This window comes from Hypanus sabinus, chromosome 11 (assembly GCF_030144855.1).
Source record: "Hypanus sabinus isolate sHypSab1 chromosome 11, sHypSab1.hap1, whole genome shotgun sequence".
NCBI classification, from domain to species: Eukaryota; Metazoa; Chordata; class Chondrichthyes; order Myliobatiformes; family Dasyatidae; genus Hypanus; species Hypanus sabinus.
The window spans coordinates 24,912,343-24,936,936 of NC_082716.1; the positions used below are offsets into that span (position 1 = coordinate 24,912,343).

At 38.7% G+C, this 24,594-nt stretch overlaps 1 protein-coding gene across 3 annotated transcripts in view; it reads right to left on the reverse strand.

Annotated features, from left to right (window-relative positions):
- LOC132401544 (dihydropyrimidine dehydrogenase [NADP(+)]-like) overlaps nucleotides 1-24,594 on the reverse strand; it is an 889,454-nt gene that overhangs the window by 472,161 nt on the left and 392,699 nt on the right. For all 3 annotated transcript variants that reach the window (XM_059983565.1, XM_059983564.1, XM_059983566.1), the window contains exons 7-8: nucleotides 23,668-23,749; nucleotides 21,155-21,242 (exon numbers count right to left, since the gene is read on the reverse strand). In XM_059983565.1, the coding sequence (XP_059839548.1) occupies nucleotides 21,155-21,242; nucleotides 23,668-23,749 (170 nt within the window). The remainder of the gene's footprint in view (nucleotides 1-21,154; nucleotides 21,243-23,667; nucleotides 23,750-24,594) is intronic.

Below are 24,594 nucleotides of genomic sequence, written 5' to 3' on the forward strand. Positions count from 1 at the left end.
TACTGTACTATATTGGTAGTGTTCTAATTCATTATGTATTTTGTTATGTATTTCATTTAAATACATAATTCTGTACACTGCTAAATAGTAGTCTTGCTTACACCTTTTTATCTATATTCATGAAACTTCAGCTAAATGGTGCAGCTGCTTAATTGTATCAAAATGCACTGGCTGCGATGTGTCCAAATTAACCAGAATCCACTCTATATTGCAGTCAAAACCAAAATGCAGAAATATATAAGATAGATGTTCCCTTTGAACCTCAGCTTTTCTCTGAAATTATAACATAATAAAACACCATTTGTATTGGTTCAGAAATTGTCATCATTTCCTTTCATGAATTTTGTACAAATAGACCTATCTGAAATTGGCTAAAACATTATAGAATGTGTTTTAAAAAAAGTTATAATTAATTTATCAAGGTTGTCAAGCACCTCCGTATCTTCTACCATTTAGAACCTGTGATGCATGAGCGTCGTTTGCACATTTCCTTCCTGTCTGGTAAATCAATGCACCGCAGTATGTATTTAAATATTTATACTGCCAAGTAAGTCCAACATCCTGAACCAACTTTTGAAAGGCACAAATCCAGAAGGAAACACATATCATCTCACACTATTTAGTTTTCTTTTTTATTTAAGGATACACCACGGTAACAGGCTCTTCTAGCCCAATGAGCCTGAGAAGCTCAATCACAACCATGTTAACGATTAACCTACTAACCCGAACATCTCTGAAATGTGGGAAGAATATAGAGCACCCAGAGGAAACCCATGAGGTCAGGGAGAGAATGTCCAAACTCTTTACGGACAGCAGCAGAACTGAACCCAAGTCACCTACAACACTAACTGCTGAGCTTATCCAAGTCAGATCAATGTTTCACACCAGAGTTACATCAAGTCATATAAATATATTCGCATCATGCTTAGCATAATTTAACTTGCTATGTTTATGCATTTACAAAAAGCATTTTACTCCTGAATTCACATGAAAAGTGATGCATGCTTAATGAGTGCCTTACTGGTAATCACTTTTGTTTGGCTAATGTGGACTTGCAGGCACCGTGATGAACAAAGACAAATTGAGGTGGAATGCTTATTTCATTAAATGACAATGGAACTCTGAACTTACAGATATCATTTACAATTAGAGAAGAATCTAATAACTCACTAGAAATGTAAATCCCTTACCTATACAGCAAAATTCACACACTTACGTTACCATTTTCTGATTTGTCTGTTTGAATGAAATTACACTTGCGCATTATATACACTCAAAAAGTTATAATGATAAAGTGGTGTTTGTTAATCACCAGTGTCACTTACGATCTTCAGCAGCTGGCGAGTATTAGTTGGAGGTACCACCCCACATTAATTATGTACAAATATCATGCACATGACAGAAACTGAGCTGGCAAGAAAAATTCAGTTCAGAATAAGCTTCCCGACAGCAAGTTCCTAACAGTCACATAACAAAGTGCTGTGCTTGTAGTTCAGTGCTACAGCCCTAAATCCTGCTCACTGAAGGTATGGACAGGAAGAGTGGGGCCTTTCATTTGAATAGTGCAGGGTATGGGCAAACTCAGGATAATGGGCATTTTCTTTGCATTCAGTTTGCTCTAACGCAAACTGTTTATATCTGTTTTAGGTGTTTTTAAGTGATTTTATTTCTTCTAATATTTGGAGAAGAGAATAAAGTTTTAAAATGCTCACATTGTTTAATTGATTTCCAATAGCTTATTAAAATCAAAGCCGCCTCTGAAATACAGAAGCATTCACGCCCAGCAAAGCCTGGAGTGTAGCTTTGACAGTTCGCCAGCCGTTTTACCTTTTTCATGGGCGTTGCTTGTTCAGGGCCACCCATGTGATGACTCAGCAACGTGCATTGGCCTTGCTGTTTAAGACCGGCTTGCAAACTCCTAGCATGTCAACATCAGGGGAGCTGTGGAAGGGAGGCTTTGTGTGAGTGTCAACAGTGAATGAGAATGGTTCCAGCAGCTCAATGTACACTCAGTGGCGACTTTCTTAGGTACACCTTTACCACTGCTAGTTCATGGAATTCATGTGGCAGTAAATGCATAAAAGCACACAGACATGGTCACGAGGTTCAGTTCTTGTTCAGACCAAACATCAAAATGGGGAAGAAATGTGATTGAAATGACTTTGACCATGGAATAACCGTTGCCACCAGTTATCTCAGAAACTGCTGATCCTGGATTTGAGTATCTCAGAAACTGTTGAACTCCTGGGATTTTCACACACAACAGTCTCTACAGTTTACAGAAAATGGTTTAAAAATGAAATAAGTATCCAGTGAGTGGCGGCTCTGCGAGAGAAAAGGACATGTTCGGCACAGCTTTGTGGGCCAAAGTATTGTGCTGTAGGTTTTCTATGTTCTATGTTCCATGTTCTGAAAAAGCCTTGTTAATGAGAGAGGTCAGGACAATGGCCAGAATGGTTCAAGCTGACAGGAAGGAGACAATAACTCAGATAACAACACCTTAATAGACAATAGACAATAGGTGCAGGAGTAGGCCCTTCGGCCCTTTGAGCCAGCACCGTCATTCAATGTGATCATGGCTGATCATCCACAATCAGTACCCCATTCCTGCCTTCTCCCCATATCCCTTGACCCCGCTATCTTTAAGAGCTCTAACTAACTAAAATAGTAGTGTGCAGAAGAGCATCTCCGAATGCACAACACATCATACCTTGAAGTGGATGGGTTATAGTAGCAGAAGACCACAAACTTCCAAACAGTGCCTCTTTATTAGGTATGGCCTGTACTTCCACGTCTTCAACATCATTGATCTTTCATAAATCAACCAGTCATGATTCATATTGCTTTATGAAGGATCATAACACTGCAGATTGACTATGGTATTTGCTTATTCATGGTGTGAAGTACTCTGTGACATTATAATGTTACTTTATGTAACATAAACCTCTCTCTCATGCCTGGCACATAATACTGCTATATTTAACAAAGTACAAGCTGCACAGTGTGCAAAACTATTGGGCCATATATCTTAAAATATTATTATCATTTGAAAAGTCAATGATGTTGATTAAAAGTACTTCTAAAAGAACAACATAAGCACAATGTATTCTGCAGACACAGATCAACATACAAAATGCTGGAGGAACTCAGCAGGTCAGGCAGCATCTATGGAGAGAAATAAACAGTTGACATTCCGCACCAAAAACCATGGCTTTTATATGAATAACTTCATCGCCTTGCTTGGGATATGAATTCCAAGAGGATTATCATAACTGTTCCACTGTTTCAGAGGTGATAATGGACAACAGGGATAACAAGGCAATTTCTTCTGTTTTGCATTAATTTAACTGCTACATTTAAAACAGTTCTCGGGCCAAGTTTGCCGACGATTGTAATGTTGAGTACCTGGCTTCTAATTCACCATCAAAGGTGATAAAATTATTGTGATAATTCCAAACCACACTAAAGATCAAATGCTAGTAATTGTTAGGATAGTAGCAGTAAACCTTATGTCAACAGCTATACATCAGATGGTACCATTAAAGAAAGCGCACACTTAACTTCAGCCATACAATATGTAATTAAATCTTGCCAGCTGCACAGATCAGCCAGTAAAAAAACGACATGGGAAATTGGAAACGTGATCTACCAAAGCATCTCCAGTAATTGATTTGATCAAGCACAAACATGCACTTTGCATTGAATAGTTTATTCGGAGCACTGATGCATATTCTTCTCTGTGTCCTCTGGTAATCAAATGCCCCCTCTAGACTAGGTACGTAACAAAAACAAAGACATATGTTTTCATAGACCTACCAGCCACTGACAGCGACAGCGTGACTACCAGGATTAATATTTATACAGTGCTTTTCACATATTGAAGCACACTAGGATACATTATAAGAGGAACACACTACGATGATCTAAAAGTGGAGAAAGCACATGAAAGTATCCTCAAAGGGGAAATCAGTCAAGTCTGGCAAGGGACTAAGTAAACCAGAGAGGTTTGGAAAGAAATAGCTGCAGGATGTACCAGCTGGGAATGGAAGAAGCGAGGAGATGAGTAGTAAGAATTTCAAACGATTGGTCAGATGAGACCTTGGAGGAAAATAAGGGCACATATATTGAAGTTATGATACAGACTATGTTGAACTGGAAAATTTATGAATCAGACCAGAGACACAATACGCTGACTCTTTATTCGTTTCCATATATGCTGCCTGACCTGCTGAGTTTCTCCAGCATTTTGTGTGCTTTATGAATCAGATCTACTGTTCACTTTTAAACAGGCACTTGGAGAGGTAAGGTTTAAAGCAGGGGTTCATAACCTGGGATCGACAGACCCCTTACTTAATGCTATTGGTCCATGGCATAAAAAGATTGGGAACCTTTGGTTTAAAGGGATACAGGCCAGATCTGGAGAAATGTGACTAACTTAGTTGGGTATCATGGCTGATATGGACTGGATGGGCTGAGGGGCCTGTTTCTGCTGTAAGCCTGTTACCTGGGCCTGAGTTTTACTCTATCTGGCTCTAAGGTCATTGATGAAACCAAGGCAACATGCTTCAGGTACAAGCAGCGTGCTGCTTTGGCAGAAAAGATTTGATATCTGGTGATACCCCACACCCAGGCTCAATGGCTGCCAAGAGTTATTACTCAAGTTTAATGTTTGGGAATGTCAGCTTCATCCAATTCCTTCTAAAAAATAAACGTATCAGGAAAAATTAAACTTTTTAAGAAGCTGATTAAAACTTACACTTAACAAACATTCAAATGAAGTTCATTAAATCAGATAATCAGCTTTATTTATCTTCCACCTGGCAACGTATTTCTTCCCTTGGTTTCACCATTACCTGAGGCAGGACTTAGGTAGACTTCCTACTCCAAGAGTTGGGAGATATCCTGCGGGATGCCGCGATGAGCCCACCAGTGCAGCACAGGTGCCCTGTAGCCTATCCTCGGCTAAGTTGGAGGTAGTGTATGCTATAAACACAGGAGATTCTGCAGATCCCGGAAATCCAGGGTGACAAACAGAAAATACTGAAGCGACTCAGCAAGTGAGGCAGCTTCTATGGACAGGAATAAACTGTCAACATTTTGGGCTGAGATCCTTCATCAGGACCGGAAAGGGAGTGGGAAGAAACCAGGACAAGAAGCTGAGGGGGGAGGGGAAAGATTACAAAAGGATGGGCAGGTAATATGTGAAGGCAGGTGAGGAGAAGGAGGGTTGGTGGGGAAGGGACCGTAAGAGAGAAACTAGGTGGCGATAGATGGAAAATGTAAAGGGCTGAAGATAAAGGAATCTGACAGGAGAGGAGAGGGGACCACGGGGAAATGAAAAGGAAGAAGGGTACGTGAGGAAGGTAATGGGCAAGTGAGAAGAAGAGAAGGGGTAAGAAGGGAGCTAGAATGCTGAATGGAAAAACAGAGGAGGGGGAGGGGTAAATTCTGGCTGGTATGCATGGATCTCGGTGGAATCTTGGCTCCAATGCAGATGTGTAATCTGAGATGATGAAGTGGTCAATAAGGGATTCAGCCCAGAGGTGAATTAAAGCAAGAAGTGAAGTTTCAGAGCTGGGAGGAGGGATTCCTAACAACATAGTGCAGGATGCAAGCTATAAATGCATTGGAGATGAATATTTGAGGATACTTAAGAAAATGCAGATGATGGAATGTCCAGCAACGTGGAAAATACTGGTGGAATTCAGTAGGTCAGGTAGTATCTATGGAGGAAAATACTCAGTTGTTGTTTTGGGCCACAACCCTTCATCAGGACTGTTAAACATTGAGGATAAGTGCCTTTCAGAGCAGTCTGAGAAGGTCTGAGTTAGTCCTGAAGTGAAGGCCACGAGTTTGGAGGTGAATGAGTTTGGATGTCAGCAAGTCTAGAGATTGAAGCTCAAGATTGGTGCATTTGGAGGTCAGAGGCTCAATGACTAGAAGTCCTAAGTCCTTGGTCTGGAGGTGGCCTGCCCTCGGGTTGGAGGCCTATCTATGTGTATGCGTGGCGGGGGTGGGGGTGAGAAAGGGGGGTTGCTTTGCTGTAGTTGTTTGCTGTAAGTTGACTGTGTGTTGTTCTGCTGAACACTGCAGTCATGCTATGTTGGCATCAGAATTTGTGGCACATTTAAGAGCTGCCCCCAGCACATCCTCAGACTGTGCTGATCAGTAACGCAAATGATGCATTTCACAATATGTATCAATGTACATGTGATTAATAAATACATCTAAATCTAAAGTATCTGGGGCGGGGGCAGATAGAAACTAATTGGGTTGGTTGAATTTTATTGGAGGTTTAAAACTTTATATCTAAAATTCAAACCACACTCATGAGGCCAAGTCTGGGCTCTGTAGAATCCAATCAAGCAGAACTGAATCTCCATATCCCTGTGTCAATTACCTACTGCAGTACAGTAAAGCTCAGGGCCATGGTACATGTTGCTGATGTGGGGAATAAAACAAAATGGCTCTGGCTCCATGGTATTGATGTCTAAGGGATTCCAGGGAGAAAACTGCAGCAACCCTTTCAAAGGGGAAGATAAAGTTATTTTGGAGGAAGGTTTGGTGGGTAAGAAATGGGCTGTGGGCAGGTATGAGGAAACTGTAGCTGATAAGAGGAATGGTGGTCTGACAGTAATTGGTTCCTTCAGAATCTTGGACAGTTCGGTGGTCAGTTGCTCATAAGGAATATATTCCACGGTAGTGCAGTGGTTAGCGCGATGCTATTACAGATTTGGGCGCCGGAGTTCAGAGTTCAATTCTGATTTCAACTGTAATGAATCTCCCCGTGGATTGCAGAGGTTTTTTCCGCGTCATCTGGTTTCCTTCCACAGTCCAAAGACGTACTGGTTATGCACTAATCTTGAGCTTCAACCTCTAGATTTGCTGACATCTAAACTCATTGACCTCCAAACTTGTCGACCTCTTGGCTTTCACTTCAGGACTAACTCAGACCTTCTCAGACTGCTCTGAAAGACACTTATCCTCAATGTTTAATGTCATTGGACATTGTAAAATGTCCTGTGATTAGGCTGGTGTTAAATTGGGGGGTTACTGGGTGCCACAGCTCAAAAGACCAAAAGGGTCTATTCTGTGCTGCATCTCTAAAAGCAGATAGATAGATTAATAAATAACATACATTTAGGGAATAAGGGTGATGGGAATTGCCAAGTGAAATGATATACTGGAATTGTTTTAAGCATTCAAAGAGATGAGAAAAGGGACATAGGAGCTGATATCTTCTTAAGACAAAGAATGCTTACAGATAATTATTGTAAATTTTTCATATGAGGAGTAGTTGGTATGAGAAGTTTGCTACCACAGACAGTGGATGAGGAAGGAATATTTGAGAGGCATGGAGACAATGAGTAAGGCATGGAGGGATACTGAATTACTGCAGACAAGTGGGCTTGGTATAGATAGTTGGTATGGATGAGAAGGACTAAAGGGCCTGTTTCCATACATCATTTCATGGTAATGATCATCAGCTTACTCTGCTTAAGTCTCCTGCAATTCAGTGTGAGGTGTGATAAAGGGACAATGCTCATGACAGGGTTTGAGTTTTGTAATGGGATTAGTCACAATGACGAACTGTCATTTAACTAGAAGAACTAATAACTCATCCAAGGCTTGACGTCGATGAAGAAATTAGACCATTTAAAAGCAGTAACAGAATCAAGAATGGTAGTTCTTCCTTTTCTTTATTAATACTACCCACTGAAAATGGATTGAACTAATAAAAATAACTAACAATAAATCTGGAAAAGAAAAGGCGAAAAGAATTAAACTACATTGTATTTCTAGGCAATATGTTCTTTTTACTGAAATCTTCACAAGTTGAAATTTTACAATGCAAAAATACTCCTGACAAATCTAAAACTGGTAAGCATAAACAGATTTTAATTATAAAGCAAGAGTACAATCTATTTATGTACTTAATAAGTCCACCATTAAACCTCAACCCACTGCAGATCTCTGTGAAACGTTCTATGAAACAATTCCTTTGCATTGTTTCCCCTTCATTTATAAATCTCTTCATTACTACCCTAACATACATCATGCTCTGTGTTGTACATTCAATATTTCTAACTGCAACTAATTAATGTCTCACACCAGCTCATTTAACCTAACTCTATAGATGCTTCTTCTAAATGACAACAATTTATCTATCCATGGTAATTATGAGACCATCTACTTTATTCTCTGATGTGTTGCCTTTCATTCATTTACCACCAGCACCCCCACACCACCATGTTTTAAATCATCTTTAGTGTCCCTTGCAGTCTCTCACCATACTTAAGGCAAACAACAAAATATGTTTTATTCTCAAACAACAACTGCCCAATTCTTTCAAATAAATAGGAAAAACATCTCCAAATTGAATGATGAAAAGGACAATGCCACAGTGGTATATATATATATGACTTCTTTTTTTGCCACTGCTATTATTATCGTTGCCAGTATCAAATACTCACTTGTTTAGGAGCATTCTTCCCATAAATAGGACTTGGGCAATTTCTATAAAACATCACTTTGACATTTTGCTGAGAACACACATTGATATTAAAATGGCCATACGATTTAATTATCTTATTACTGTAAAAATTCACATAATACCAAACTAAATTGCTGAGAGTTTCAGACATTGGTCTGCAATGCACGTTCCAGGCTAAAACCTATTATTAATGCATTTTTTCCTGCAGTTCTTTGAGCTAGGATGGTAATAAAAAGCCCTTTCCTGCAGCAGTTACTTGACCTGTGATAAACTAACCTATTGCAACTTCATTCATTATTTCTAAGTGATGGGTTAGCCCTATTCACATATGCATAGAGCCCTCTTCCCAGGTGTTGGAATAACTTGCCCTATATGCCTTGCGGTCACTCAACTGTGCCCTCTAAAACTGTGCAATAGTGTAGATCATGACACCACCTCCCAGAAATCTCTAACTTTCACAATCAATAATATTTGTAACCTGTAAGTGCACAGTTGAGTGGAACACAAGCCATGCCCTATCCTCGTTAACCAGATTGAGCTCTGATACTACAACATATTCCCCAGTGTCTCGTATGATCAATTTTAATTTCCTGACCAGGAATAAAACAACACATGCAGTCAGTCCTGGGCTCACTTCTAAAGGGCGTTATAGATTTCTATGTCTGCAGTGCGAATAGAAAGATTAATTCATTCAACTCTTCAAGGAAAGAATACATTTAAACTATTATTCTTTCTCGTTATCCTCAATGCATTTTAGTCTACCTTTATTGATAGTGCAAGTTATAAAATTAAACTTTATTTGGCAACTCACAACATTTTTTTGTTAAAGCATCATTGTGATTGAAACATAAGAGATGAAATTCTGTGTTCTTTAATCAATTTTACATTACAGGGTAATCAATTCAAATAGTTTCTGTCCGAGTATATAAAAAAAAGGGACTGGTTGTTTGACTGGTTGTGAAACATCTCGGTTACAAGCAGGATTTAATTAAGGTGCTCTCTTTTGTTTCAATTTGCCTACTGAGCATTTTGTAGAACAAATACATTTCTGTTTTCCAAAGGCAACTATAAATTCTGCCAGTGAAGTAAACATTTTTCCTTTAATAGCTTCCTGGAATAAACTGAAAAATTCTAACATGCATATATTTATAAATTATAGATATGTCTGGAAACAGAAATAAAGAGAGCCTGTATACAACTAATCAGATCCCACAATACAATTTGATACAACTTAGCAGAACAGCTGGCTGTGCATTTCTCTCTACATGAAGGCGGATTTTATAACAAAACACCAATCATCAATCATTACCTCATTACTGAAGTGTCATCTGGACTTAGTCTAAATATATTTTGGCTTGCTGCCACTCTAAAATGTTCAATAAAACATCCTTAAGGCTCTCCATGAGATTAGCTAACGTTACCCACATACAATGTATGATTAAGGAACCTTAACGTTGTCATAGTTTAATAGCTAGAGCTATTTAAGTGAGGTTAGCATTTTTTTCAGTATTGCTTAGTTTATCTCATGCATTATATTTAAGCTTTATTTTCAATCTTATACTGTTGAAAAGGAACAAATCGGGAGGGAAGATATTTTCTAACCAACAAATATCAACGGTGCCAATTCTTAAAACTAAAGCTTGAATGTTTATGAATTAAAAATTGTATAATTGACTCATAAACTAATAAATCTAATGCAATTTCTGTAATATGTTCTGTCAGAAAAAACCATCACAATAAATTGGAAGTTTTTTAGCAAGGTAGATGCTGGGCAGAGTGTTGCATAGTAAGGCTAACAACACTCAGTGATGTTATCTGGCAAATCAAAAGCAACTCCCAAAGCCACACAAATGGATGTAATTGAGGAAATATGTTAATTTATGTTTCCTGGTTTACATTTTGCATATATCTAAAAGGATCTGCACTGTTGTATTGGTTAAAGTGCCACAGCATTGCTTCGCTCTGCGGACACAAGCCAACTACCTCCTTGCAAAGATTTTACGCTGGAAACAATCTCCTGAAATGTAACATTTCGCTTAAATGCTGCAAATTCAATGGCAGGTACTAGCGTAATGATTAGCCTGTTCTTCATCTCCAAGAAAAAAATACATGTAAATGATCATATTATTTTGACATAAAGTAGTAACTTTTTCTGACTCATAACAATGATCTACTCAGTACATATGATCAAATAATTCATTTATATTTATTTATTGAAATATAGTATGGAATAGGTCCTTCTGGGCCTTTGAGCCCCATTGAGCTGTGCCACCGGGCAGTCCCTGATTTAACCGTAGCCTAATCATGGAACAATTGACAATGACCAATTAACCAACCAACCGGTACATCTGTGGACTGTGGGTGGAACCCAGAGCACTCGGAGAAAACCCACGCGTTCACGGGGAGACCGTACAAACTCCTTACAGGCAGCGGTGGGAATTGAACCCTGTTCGTTGGTGCTGTAAAGCATTGTGCAGATGCTGTGATACTGGCTGTCCCATCATGTTTAGGTGATTGGATATGGCAACAATGAGGTAAGGAATACCTGAATTGGGAGTCTGCCATATTCAAGCATGCTCCAATACTTATTTAGATCACGTTGTTCTCCTCGTTGGCTCGGCCTCACTCTCTTGCCTGCACCCTATAATCCCGATTTAGCAATGGCCCTAAAATCCATCTCAATCTTGAAATTTTTGTGGCTATCTGGACAAAAGAATATCAAAGACTTACAGCCCCCTGACTGAAAAATACCCTCCCAGCTCACCTTTAATTGACATCCTTTCTGCCCCACAGTTCTAAAGGAAGATCCTCTCCACACCCACCTGCCCAGGTTCCTCAGAATCTGATAAGGGTGATGCAGCATTAAAGCCACGTCCTCTCAGCACCAGTGACCCTGGCTCAGTCCTGACCTCATGCATTGACTGTGTGGAGCTAGCTGCAAGTTTTCTTTGTGACCGGGTGATTTCCGGTGGGTGCTTTGGTTTCTTCCCACATCGCAAATATACGATGATGGACACTTTCAATTGTCCCCTGTGTGTAGCTGAATGGCACAGTTATAGAATCATGGAGTACTATGGCAGAGAAGGCCCTTCAGCCCATCTAGTCTATGCCAAACCTGCATCTTCCCCATACATGTAATTATCCAAACTTCTCTTAATCACTGAAATTAAATTCTCATCCGGCACTCATTCCACAATTTCACCACCCTCTGAGTGAAGAGGTTCTCCCTCACGTTCCCCAAAATATTTCACTTTTCACTTTAGTTCTAAACTCACCTAACCTCAGTAGAAATAGGCTGCTTGCATTTACTCTCATACCCATCATAATTTTGTATAACCACTGTCAAATTTCCCCTCATTCTCCTACACTCCAGGGAATAAAATCCTAATCTATTCAACCTTTCCCTATAGCTCTAGTCCTCAAGTCTCGGCACTCTTCCAATCTTACTCACATCTTTCCTGTAGAAAGGTGACCAAGTTAGGCCTCATCAATGTCTTATACAACTCCAAGACACAGTCAGATGAATATAGGAAAAGTTGACTGGCAAGGGCAGAGAATACAAAATCAACTAGGTATAACAGGGTCCGAATGATAGGTCTCAGTCTGAAACGTCGACTGTTTATCCATTTCCACAGATGCCACCTGACCTGCTGAGTTCCTCCAGAATTGTGTGTGATTTTACAGCACCTGCAGAATCTCGTGTGTTCAGTATAACAGGGTGGTTGGTGCTCAGCACAGACTCAATGGGCTAAAGGGCTTGTTTCCCGCTATATCTCTCCAATGATACTAACATTATTCTCTCAAACTCCAGAGAGCTGATGCCACGCCTGCTTGACCCTCATTCAAAAAATAACTCCTGCAGCTTGGTACTCAAGAACATACTATTGGATTCACATCCTAGAATAAAGACAGCAAATTCCAGAAATGCAGACATGGCATTGGTTAATAAGCCATTTGATTACCTGATTAGACACAAGAGATGAGTGAGGATAAGGAGGGAGGGAAAGGGAGAGAGGGAGAGAGAGCAAGGGGTAGAAGGGAAGGGGAGAATGGGAAGGGGAGAGAGGGAAAGAAGGGAGAGAAGGGGCGAGGGAATGGGATAAAGAGAGAGGATGTGAGGGAGAGGGAGCAAGGGGTAGAAGAGGAAGGAGGGAGGAGGAGGGAGGGAGGTGAGGGAGAGAGAAGAGAGAGAGAAGGATAGGGAGGGGAGCAGGTGAAGGGGAGAGAGGGTGGAAGGGAGTGAAAGTGAGAGGAGATGACGGAGAGGAAGAGAGGGAGAAGAAGTGGAGGGAGAAGGGAGCAGGGGAGGAGGAGAAGGGTGGGAGAAGGGGAAGGGGAGATGGAGAGAGGGAGGGAAGCAGGGGAGGAGAAGTGGAGGGGAAGGTAGAGGGAGTGGAAATGTGAGAGGGAAGGGAGGAAAGAGAGAGGGAGTGAGAAAGAGAGAGAGAGAGAAAAAAAGGTGATGCTTAATTAATATGGCAGCTGGAAAACCACATTAGAAATGGCTAATTCTAAAACTAACAGGAAAAGTGAGTTATATTAAATTGTTGCATTAGATATTAAGTTCTTCACAAACTGAAATTTGGTTGAACAAATTCCATCATGACAAGTTGTAAGTTGTTTCATTAAATGTTAATTAGCAGGCTATCAGACCTTGACCATGTAAAACTCCAAATCTCCTTCAGAGAAGCAAAGGTACAACTTCAGCCCCATGTTTGCTTTTAGAGCTGGCAAAGAATCAATAAATACGCTACTATTTATATTCTAATATACAAATACCATAAATATTGTCAGGCCATGAGATTAATTACAATATAGTACATTTCCCTCGACGTATAGCTTAAGTAAAATAGGCCCAGTGGCCACAACATCTGCTATGATCCACTAAGAGGAAAATGTATATCCTGGCCGTTTCAGAGATTTACCAACAGATACCAGCATTAAAAATAAACACAAATTAGTAATCTTAGAACAATGTGCTGGCTAACTTCAAATACTTAAGTAAATTTGGAAGTAACAATACTTACATCTGCCTTTACAAAGTTTCAAAAATATATTATTGTATTTAGCAGAAAAGATAAACTACTAGAAATTATAGGTGCTATTTTCACCTATGTGAATCCACTTTAAATATATTATGCAACATTTACCGAGTTGCCTTCTTGTTAACTTGTCTAACAAAATTGGTGGGACCATGGTTAGAAATAAAAGTTAGGAAGCCACTATGTAACTGAATACATTTCATGACCTCTGCTGCTGAATTACTAATGAAGCAGCTTTATTGTTGAAATGTAGAAATTGCATTTGTGTACTAGATTCCTTAAACCACAATATGATAATGACAAGATAATTGGCTACAAATCCTAATGTCTGGGACAATGGATTTTTTTAAATGTGGTCTACAATACACTTGAAGTTAAAATATAATTACTAAGTTCAATTGTGACTTCCAAATATGGAGAAGCAAACAAAAAGGTGGGGAACTACCACTGCCCAGTTTATCATGCAGGGTTTGAGATTGCGGTGAAACAGTTCATTCTTTCCCTTAGACTAACACCAGAGCACTGAAGGCATTTCATCATCATATTCCACATTCATTGAAAGATACCTCCTGAGATATGGGGAACAGACCTCATTTTCCAGGATGTCACCGTGGACCATTCTTGTGTTAAGGCACTGCTGCATTACAGAGTAAGAGTGGTGGGGAACCTGTGATCTGCAGCTGCTAATGCAAGATCTTTTCTCATATATGCTTCAATGGAGAAGTCAACTACGTCCTGGAACTTGCACTCTGAATGTGCACATATGCACGCCTCAGCCATAAGACATGCCTCTGCATCTGAAGCTGGATTCACATTGGTTTAGTTGTGGGACTTGAATCATCTGACTTAAAGGTTATCATGAAATGGCAGAGCCATGACTGATGCTTGAGTAAGCCAGTTAATGGCTGCATTTGCACTTACAAGTTTATTTTTTTATATACTGGCAATTAGTTTTCTATCAATTAGTTTGATATTAATTATAGTGAGGATGGTTAAAATTGGTTAATAATTCAATAATAAAATCCAAAAAAAAAACAACACAAGCAAGATACTCATCCAGAACTCCAAGGCCTTATTTCAATCCCATTGCACATAGTGCTAATAGCTAGAGTCCTCTAATATTAGTCGCAGTTTACATTTTCCGTGCCATTTTCATCTGCCTTTATCCAATTTGATGTGCATGTGCTTCGTTCTTCTTCTTTCAAAGGTATCCTAAACACTTACTGACAGGACCTACCAACAAGTACCCTCCCAAAAACACCCTGTCCGCAACCTCCCCTCCCACCACACACAGTCGCACACATACCTCTCACTTACGAACACAAACTTTTCCCCCACTCCTTCGCCTCCTAAAATCCACTTCTGGTGTCTGTGCACTTATTGTGCAATCCCCAACAATATTTCATCATGCTTCATTATTTCAATGCAAGCTAACTTTGTGTAAAGTGCGAAAACAATTATGCCGCAGTAAACATTTCTAATATTGAAATTAATGCTGGTCAATGGTCTCTCATTTTAATAGAAAAAGCTTTTAAGTAGTCTTATTATACATAAACAATATTAACAAAAGTACAGCTTTAGGCAAAATTTACATCAAGAAGTGCATTCTCTGTCCAAATGATACTCGTGCTATAAAAAGCCACCTGGGTTCCTTTTAATATCTTCCCATATCAAAGGGATGAAACTGCCAGTCGAATTATGGCTTAAATCAAAATACTGAGCAACCTTACTGTCAATGTCTAACAAGAAATTCTGACTTGCAAAGAGAAGAAGGGCACTGCTTCTGATCAGGAAACTATACAAAACACTGTTCTATAAGTTTATTCAAAATAAAACAGAATACCCCAAAAGAAAAATCAAATCTGAAGCTCCATGCAATCATTTCATAGCATTGTACATCATGTACCAAAAAAGCATCATCATCTGTTGCTATGCAACTGGCGTGCTATTATTTGTATCTATGTAAATACATGCAAATTTGTGAGCCTGCACATTGAGACATTTGTGCATTAGGGCATGGAGTGAAGAATATCAATTCTACAGATTTCTAATAGCTGTTACATTTAAAAAAGAACACATTGCTGGCAGTGATGAAATGATAAATTCACCTGCTGGAGTCTGAATTTAAAATGTTTGTTTTCCTGCAATGTCTTCATAATTATTTGGGAGAAAATATATATATATATATTTTTGCATTCTGTCCACACTCTTGTTTGGTTCAGAATGCTTGTGCTTGCCAGAGAACGACCTTGCCAAGCTGTTGTCATTCCACACCATGAGCCTCCAGAAGATCCTCCACTTTTTTTTTAGCCATGAAGGATCTCCAACCATGCCCTACTCCTTCAGTGTCAGCAAGAAGACATGGCCACAATCATCATGAGGAAATGCTGGAGGTGGATTGGGCACATGACAAGAAAATGAGGCAACTCCATCATCAAGGCGGCACTCCAATGGACCCCTGGTGGCGGAGGAAAATGTGAAAGACCAGAGACAATTTGGTGCTGTACCACAGAGGCAGAAATGAGGACGCTGGAGCACAATAGAGAAGATGGTCTAGGACAGAAAGAGATGGAAGACCTTCATTGCTGCCTTAAACACCATAACAGGCAGTAACTAATTAACGATTTGGAAGGAAGTTGGTAGCAAAACAAATTATTATAATATTTTACTAACTAACAAAAATATTCTTTCATATGAGCTCTAACTGATGAATTGGAGAAAAGTACTTAATCATTTGAAGTCACCTGATATTCCAATTGGAAAGTAACATTGTTTGATTTCAAACATGTGATGGTATTTACTGCCTATTTGATCTCCTTGTTGCAAATTTTTAAATATCTCATTGTTAGTGCCAAGTAGACTCTTCTATTTACTGAACAAGAGGATTGTCAATTTAGCAGCTAGACAAGCAGATGCAGATTATATAACTTCCAATTTAACAATTCTTTTTTTCAATACAGTCTCATGAATAAAGAAAGATGAGGGCATTAATGAAATTACAATTCCTGGTTTTATTTTTATAAAATGGACAGAACTTCTATACTATGGTGCTTTGATGTTAACCTTTTGGACTGGGTGTACAATATTCAACTCATGTCAAGAAGGAATTCCTCTTTATTTTTTTAAAAATATATTTTATTGCTACATCCAATTACAACATAAAAATCAAAAGGTCAAGATTTCTTTCATTTACCGCAGCTTTTTTTGCTGCTATGCAAAGGAATTTAATCAAAAAACATGATCGCTTCTCATAAAACAGCAAATGCTTCTTCTGTGTGTGTGATGCGTTTACTAACAGGTGTTTCTGGATATGTGCAGTGGCATCAAGAGGCATTCAATACACGTTTTGACAGCACTTGCTTGAAATTAATTTGCGTGTTTGTGTGGGCCACGGTCAGCGTGATTCATTCATGCAGCAGCAGCTCTTTACACAGCAGGCACCCCAGGTCCTAGGCACCTTAAAGAGGACCACCCAGATGAGATCTATGGACTCTGGTGCATGGAATCTCCTGTGGGCACATGCCCATTGAGGTTTCTTCACACCCCTTTTTTTTTCTTCCTTGCTGGGGTTCTTATGTTATGTCCCAAGATCACCCCAGCAAACCATTTCCACCCCTTCCTAGTCAGTTATTTACAATTCTGACTCCTATCTTTGGCACAGTGATCCCCAAGGTCCTATCCCAATGTATAGTTCAGGCCTCTCTATAAACCACCCAATCTTCTGTGCTAGCTCTGTACTGAGGAACAAAAGAAAGGAAAGCCTCATTGTGTGTTGAATCATTTCAAGTTCAATAATATGGAATTGAATATTGCTGTGTGAGTTCCACTTTGAAATAATATATTGGCCCAGATCTCTGATTTAGCACACCTAATTAATTGTCAAACTAGGCAAAGTGATATGCAAATTGAAATCCTTTTCTCAGTTCCTTGAATTGCAAGAAATTAACTTTACAATACACACAAAATGCTGGAAGAAATCAAGTTGTGTCTACCAAGAGAAACAAATAGTCACCATTTTGGACCAAGACGCCATAAGAACTAATGATGGGTCTCAGCCCAAAACATTGACTTGATGTTAAATGATGCAAAATTATGTTAATCCAAATTTCCAGCATTTGGAGTCAAAACAAACTTATATCACTTTTTCAGTAAGCTCCAGAGATGCCAAGAAAATGAGTACAAGCTCCAGGAGAATAACTGTGATAGGGCAGGAATATGGAGTGGAAGAAGACGAATAGCATTGATCTTGATTGATCTTGTATAATGGCAGGGCTGGTGAGAATGGCTGTGTGGGCTATTCCTTCTCCTATTTGTTTAGCTCTGATTCACTCCTGATATATGGTACCTAACCTGGGGTCCAGTGATCCCTTGCTTAATGGTGTTGATCCATGGCATAAAACGTGGTGGGAGCCACTGGCTTAGATGCTAATAAAACAATACACAATATGCAGCTCTGCTCCTCTGCGGAGTTTTTTTTGTTCCAGACACTTGTTATCAACATTGTCACTGAATATTATTTTTCTGGTTTGCATGATAGATGCCAATAATTCAATCATGTTGATTTTAATAAAATGCCATGGGAAGATGCACTGGCTGCATTTTTTTTTAAAACTACATATATTATCTGTGTCTGACAAACCTTTCAGCAGATTTGTGATCCCATTTGTCACATGTTCCATTTCATTTAGTTAATTCAAACAAAGGTGCTTAAATCTCTAATTTAGAGGAAAGAAGCAATACCTATGGAATAATAAATCATTTCTTGCAAATCCTTCCTGCAGCATTGAGGCTACTACTCATTAATCAAGTAATGCATCAATGCCATAACATTTCTTCTGCTCAGAAGACAGACACTTCATTTTGATTCTAAACTTTTATTTAGTAGATGCTTCCTGACCCAACCACTTGTGCAGAATTAAAGAGCGACAAGTTTTCATTACGAATCATGTATCTGTTTTCTTGAACTGCATAATGCTTAATTAATTCCTGTAATATTACAAGCAGCTACTGCACAGTACTCTAAACTATATCAATTGTTGAAGTAATTCATATTTTTCAACATGTGCCTTCGGCATGCAATAAATTAAAAATTATTTTTAATATTTCAACAATGACTGGCTTTAAATTTGTAAGAGATGTTAGATGGAGTATCTTCAAAACATTGAAATGTTTTGCAGAAGTTCATTCTGATGGGTTTTGACTGGTTTGAAATCTTATTTTTTCTATATTTGATATTTTGCTAAATTAAATTGACTCACACTGATGCTTTTCCTCCAAGCAGACCACAGCCTTACTGTAGGGTTTGGAGGCTTGGAGAGCTATGTTCGCTGGAGTCAGGGCTTTATGCTTTGACTCTTGGTAGAGTCACCCATGCCAAACAGGTCAAAGGGTAGAGGCCAGTCTAAGAGTGGTCCACCAGTCCTCCAGGTTCAGGGGTTCAGCTCAGGGCTAACAACCCTGACTGGTAAAACAAAACTGCTATGGAAACAGCAATGGGGAATCGTTCTACATCTGAGTGTGACAGTACCCCTGAGTCTCCACCTGGGACTTGCATGACCAACAGTAGTATAAACTGAGCTACAGACACAATGAAGGAAGCCCTGAACACAGCCAGAGATGGAGGATCTTCATTGCTGCCCCAAAAGCCAGCAGCGAAAAGGTCAGTAGGTAGGAAGGTACAGTGATGTTTTTTAAATATTCTAGAATAAATGCCAAAGCTTTTAGATTTTTCTGTTATAATATCATTAATAAATTATGGACGAATTGAGCTCCTGAAAATTTCAGGAGAAATCAGCACCTGTAAAATCATGTTAAGTCTTGGTTGTGTGGAAGACAGTATGGGATTTAAAGAGGCCATTCAGCCCACTGGATCTGACTCCCACTGAAACAATCCCACCACACTCCCCATCTCTCCTGCATCTTTTTTTTTTAAACACACATGCCCATCCACTCCTCCTTAGTTCCTTTGCCACTTACCTACATTAAGGATAATTCATGACTCATTACTGTTTATTTATGTAGGATTTTGGATATTAGGTGAAGCCAGAACAGCTGGATAAAACACATATGCATTGAATGTACAGACTGTACACCTGCAAAATACAAGGATCATAGTGAACCTAGAACTCAAGAGCAATGAGTCAACACTATTGACTAATGTGTCCCTCTGATACCTATTTGGATTATATAAGCATTTATTTATTCAGTACTGCTGAAAACCCAAGGATGAGGTACTGCTGAAGGTCTTTACAAGTTCCTCTTACTACATTTGGGATTCCACTGCCTGCACTATTCAGAGATTTAAGCATTGATACTTACAACTGAAATGGCAGAGCAAACTTAATGGGCTGAGTTGCTTAATTCTGCTCCTATGCCTTATGGTCATAAATGGCATTCTCAAATGGATCTTTAAATGGATTTTCTGCATCTATATTTACTCAGGAGATGGACTGATTAACAGTTAGGCATGGATTAGATGGGCTGAAGGGCCTTTCACTGTGGTATAGCGTATTAGTATTCAAGTATGCAGAAGATTGCTGTTTCTATCATGCACTGGTTCCTCGACACTAGCTGGACAGCTTACAGTTGCACTGGGAAGCACAAGTTGCTGCAAGAAAATTGACTTGAGTTTTTCTGTAACATCTGTTGTTTCTGAAACTGCAAAACACTATCGAAGGTGTATGACAATTACTCAATTATTTTAGAATTTTTAAAAATAGTATTAAGAAGATTCATAACAGTATTTTAACACTGTGACTTTCTAGAGTATTAAATGGAATCAAATTATTCTTTTTGTTGCTTCATTATCTAACTTTAGATATTTATTCTTACAGAAACATCTGCATTGGTAAAAATCAGCTTAACTTGTGTTAAAAATTTTACAACTGAAAACTTATTTATTTATTGAGATACAGTATGAAATAAGCCTTTCCAGCCCTTCAAGTGATGCTACCTAGCAACCCCTAATTTAACCCTAGCCTAATCACAGAACAATTTTAAATGGGCATTTAACCTAGTCTTTGGAGTATGAGAGGAAACCAGAACACTCAGAGGAAACCCACGTGGCCAGGGGAGAATGTACAAACTCCTTACAAGCAGCGGTGTTGAAAGAAAATGACAGAAAAATCATTATTTGAGAACTAATATTGTCATAAGACATGCTGAGTTCAATATTTTTCACCCTATTGAAACAATCATATTATTTGATAACATGATAAAGCTTTTCAAAAAAAAAATCATTCTGAATGTCATGGAAATCTGCTCATTAGCTTCTTCATTGCTGAAATTATGTCACAATAACAGACATAGCTTGCTTATGATGGTGAAAGGTCAATGTACAACATGTCAGTCATTAAACCATAAGCCCCAGCATGATTAGACCTGAAGTCAAGTTTTAGTTGTGTAAAACTATCTGACATACATGAGATATTTTCCTGGTAACACCTGAGTCTTAAATTTCATTTGGTTTTCTTGTTGAACAAACATTCATGATAAGCTTTAAGAAGTCTACTCTCAATTCAAAATAACAAACTTATAACCAGCCAAAGAGTTGCACACCTGGACAGCAAAATCTACTGCAAGTGAGGGTAAACAGTAACAGTAAAGCTCATGCACATACCTATACCAATGAAGACTGCCTTGTAACCATCTTCCTTTAAGGATTCCAGAGTCATACCATCAATCCCCAGACCTTTACCATGGACAATCTAACAAAAGAACAAACAAATACTGATCATATGTTTTACTGTGCATGCATGCCTGCTTTAAAATTGAAACCATGCTTCACTTTTATAATTTTATTATTTTATATCTGTGCTTTAGTTTTACACAAGTGATAGATTAATAGAGAAAGAAACAGTGCCTTTAGCCCACTCCATCAGCCCTGACCATCAAGCACCTTTTGATAATAATCCTATATTACTCCCATTTTTTCAAGTTCCCCTTTTCCTCTTAACTTCCCCCAGGTTCTACCACTTGACTGCACACTTGGATCAGTTCATCTACCAACCAATGCAGTTTGGGATGTGGGAAGAAACTGAAGCATTGGGAGGAAACCCACATGGTCTATCCTTATTTAAAACACTTTGTTTGAATAATAATGTTCAAAATCTCAAATGCAAAGGTTTAATATACTTTTTTTCATATCGAAGCATGTTCAGAGATTGCTATCTTCAAGGCTTAAAGCACTTAATCTGAAAATGAATTGAAGGTTATATGGTTGATTTAATCCAATAGTTTTCTGGTCATCAAAAATGTGTTCCCCATGTGAAAGACATGCTTAATGGGTTTAATGTTGGCCCATGGCCTCCTCTTGTGCCAAGAGGAAGCCACACTCAGGGTGGAGGAGCAGCACCTTACATTCCATCAGCTTTCTCTTCAATCTGATAGCAATGAATATCAATTTCTCCATCCAGTTAAAAAACAATTCACCCCCTCCTTCCTTTATGCCCCACTCTGGCTTTTTTGCCTCTTCTTACCTGTCTATTACTTCCTCCTGGGCCCCCTCCTCCTTCTCTTTCTCCTAGAGTCCACTCTCCTCTCCTATCAGATTTCTTTTCCCACCCACTTGGCTTCTCCTATGACCTTTTAGCTAGCCTCCTTCCCAATCGCCAAACCTTTTTATTCTGGCATATTCCCCCCAACTCAAAGGATCAGCCATGATTGAAAGCAGGGGCAGACTAATTCTGCACCTCTGTCTTATGGTCCCCCATTTCAGTCCTGAAGAAGGGTCTTGGCCCAAAATGTCGACTGCTTGTTCATTTCCATGAATGCTACCTCACCTGCTGAGTTCCTCCAGCAGTTTGTGAGTGTTGCTTTGGATTTCCAGCATCTGCAGATTTTCTTGTGTTTATGCTTAATGGGTGATGTGGGATGAGCCAACATGTTCTGTTTATTGGTTCCCCATTGTAATATTCCACTGCATAAGGTCCAAAGCATGTCAGAGATCTTTAGAATCAGAACCAAATTTATTATCACTGATATATGATGTGAAGTTTGATGCTTTATGATGTAAAAATTACTACAAATTACAAGAACAAATAAAGTTGTCAAAATAAAAGAATAAGGGAATAGTTAGAGTTCATGGGATCACATACTATTCAGAAATCTGACGGCATGGGGGAAGAAGCATTAAACTATTGAGTGTAGGTCTCCGGGCTCTTCTATTTCTTCCCTGATGGTAATAACAAGAAGAAGGCATTACTCAGAAAGGGAGTGTCCTTAATTAGTGATGCCATCACTTTGAGACACCACCTCTTGAAAATGTGCTTGATGGTAGGAAGGGTATGCTCATATAAACTGGCTGCATAGAGGCCTGTCCTTCAACTGTCCTGCCACTCCAGATCCAGCAAAGGTAGTTGGAGTGGTCAAGGGTCATACAGAAGAGTTGCCCAGCCATGACAGCGAAGTTGGGAGCTTCATTTTGGAACTGGAAGAGGGAGTGGGGTGGTTGAAGGGGAAATTTAAGATCTCTGGAGTCGGGACATTGCTGGGGAAAAAGCAGAGAAAAGTGGGACTGTGGTCATAACTAACCAGAGAGCTGGGGATGCCAAGGTCAATGACAGTGGTGAACAGTGGTTTCTGGCTTTGCTCTGGTGTGTTTGTGAAGAGGGTTTTAAGTGAGTATTAAGTATATAATGTAAATACTGCCTTTGGCGACAACACATTGGAGCTAGTCACGTAGCTCCATTTTTACACTTTATGTGTAGAATCAGGATAAGGAAGAAAAGATAACATTTTAAAGGGCAGGACCATTTGTAGGTCCTGTCCTTTAAAATTTTATCATTTCTTTCACAGTCTAATTCTATATGCAAAGTGTAAAATCCAGTTCAAAACAAACCATGGTTAAAGCAAAATGCTAAATCTACCCAACATAGTAAGAAACTGTTCCACTCAAAAAATTAATTGCATGTGTGCAAGACACGACAGAAATATTGATTGCCCTTTTTCAGACTGGTTGCATTCAAAATATAGACAGACAAATGCTCAGAACTAAATCAGGTATCCTACCCAATTGAAACAATTGGCGACATTTAATTGTGCTTTATTAATGTGTGTGACATTTTGCTGTTAATCATCAGTAAACTTCAAGCCATTCTTCATTTTATTTTTTGCATGCACTTTGGTGGTTACCTTCACTCCAAGGTCTTTCATCAGCTTGATTTCAAACTTGACAACATCATAAGGCAATCTGAACTGAGGAATCTCAGATGTACTACAAAAAAGGAAAAGATATTTCATGATTCTCTAATTGCCACTAAAGCATCTTTTAATGCAAATCAATAATTCTCATTTGCTGTTATTTTACAGTTTGAATAGATTTATGGATAGGAGACAGAACAAAAAACAAAATATGGGTCAACAACCTTCTCTGGTGCTGTAGCAATGCTATGATAATATGTTATAAAGAATGACCATAATTTCTCTACTTTATTTAAGCTTTCAAATGTAAAAACAGCAAATTTAATCTGAATCTATATCTTAAAGCATCATCTTCATAAGATATTTATCAATTATGTTAAAAGTACATAATGTACTTTAAGTGTATACCTTATGATATAATCTTAATTTGCTTTAAGCTGATAAAAATCATTAATCTGTCCTTCTAAAAAGCAGGTTGGATGACGTATTTGACAATTTTTTGATCCCTGAATGATATTATTTGTCAAGTAAGTTGCTGCATTGGACACAATAGTATACTCCTCTATTTCATAAAACTAGTTAACCAATCATTGAATTTTGCAAAAGAATATCATTTGGTTTCGTGCATTTGTGCCACCTATGTTTACTACTTTGCGTTTTCCTTCATGGCTCTGGAATTTTTAACTTCTCAAGCTCAAATCTTTTTAATGTTATCATTTAATCTTTTTCCACCATTTTTTTCAAACAGACCATTTCAGATCTTAGTGTTGAAAACCTTCTCATCTGGTTCTTTTGCAATTATCTTTATTCTGCATTTCCTAATTAACACTTCCAGGTAAGTTAAAGTCATCTGTGGAATAATACTCAAATATAGTGTTCTTTGGCATCAACAACAAATCATCTCTCAAGACTATCAAT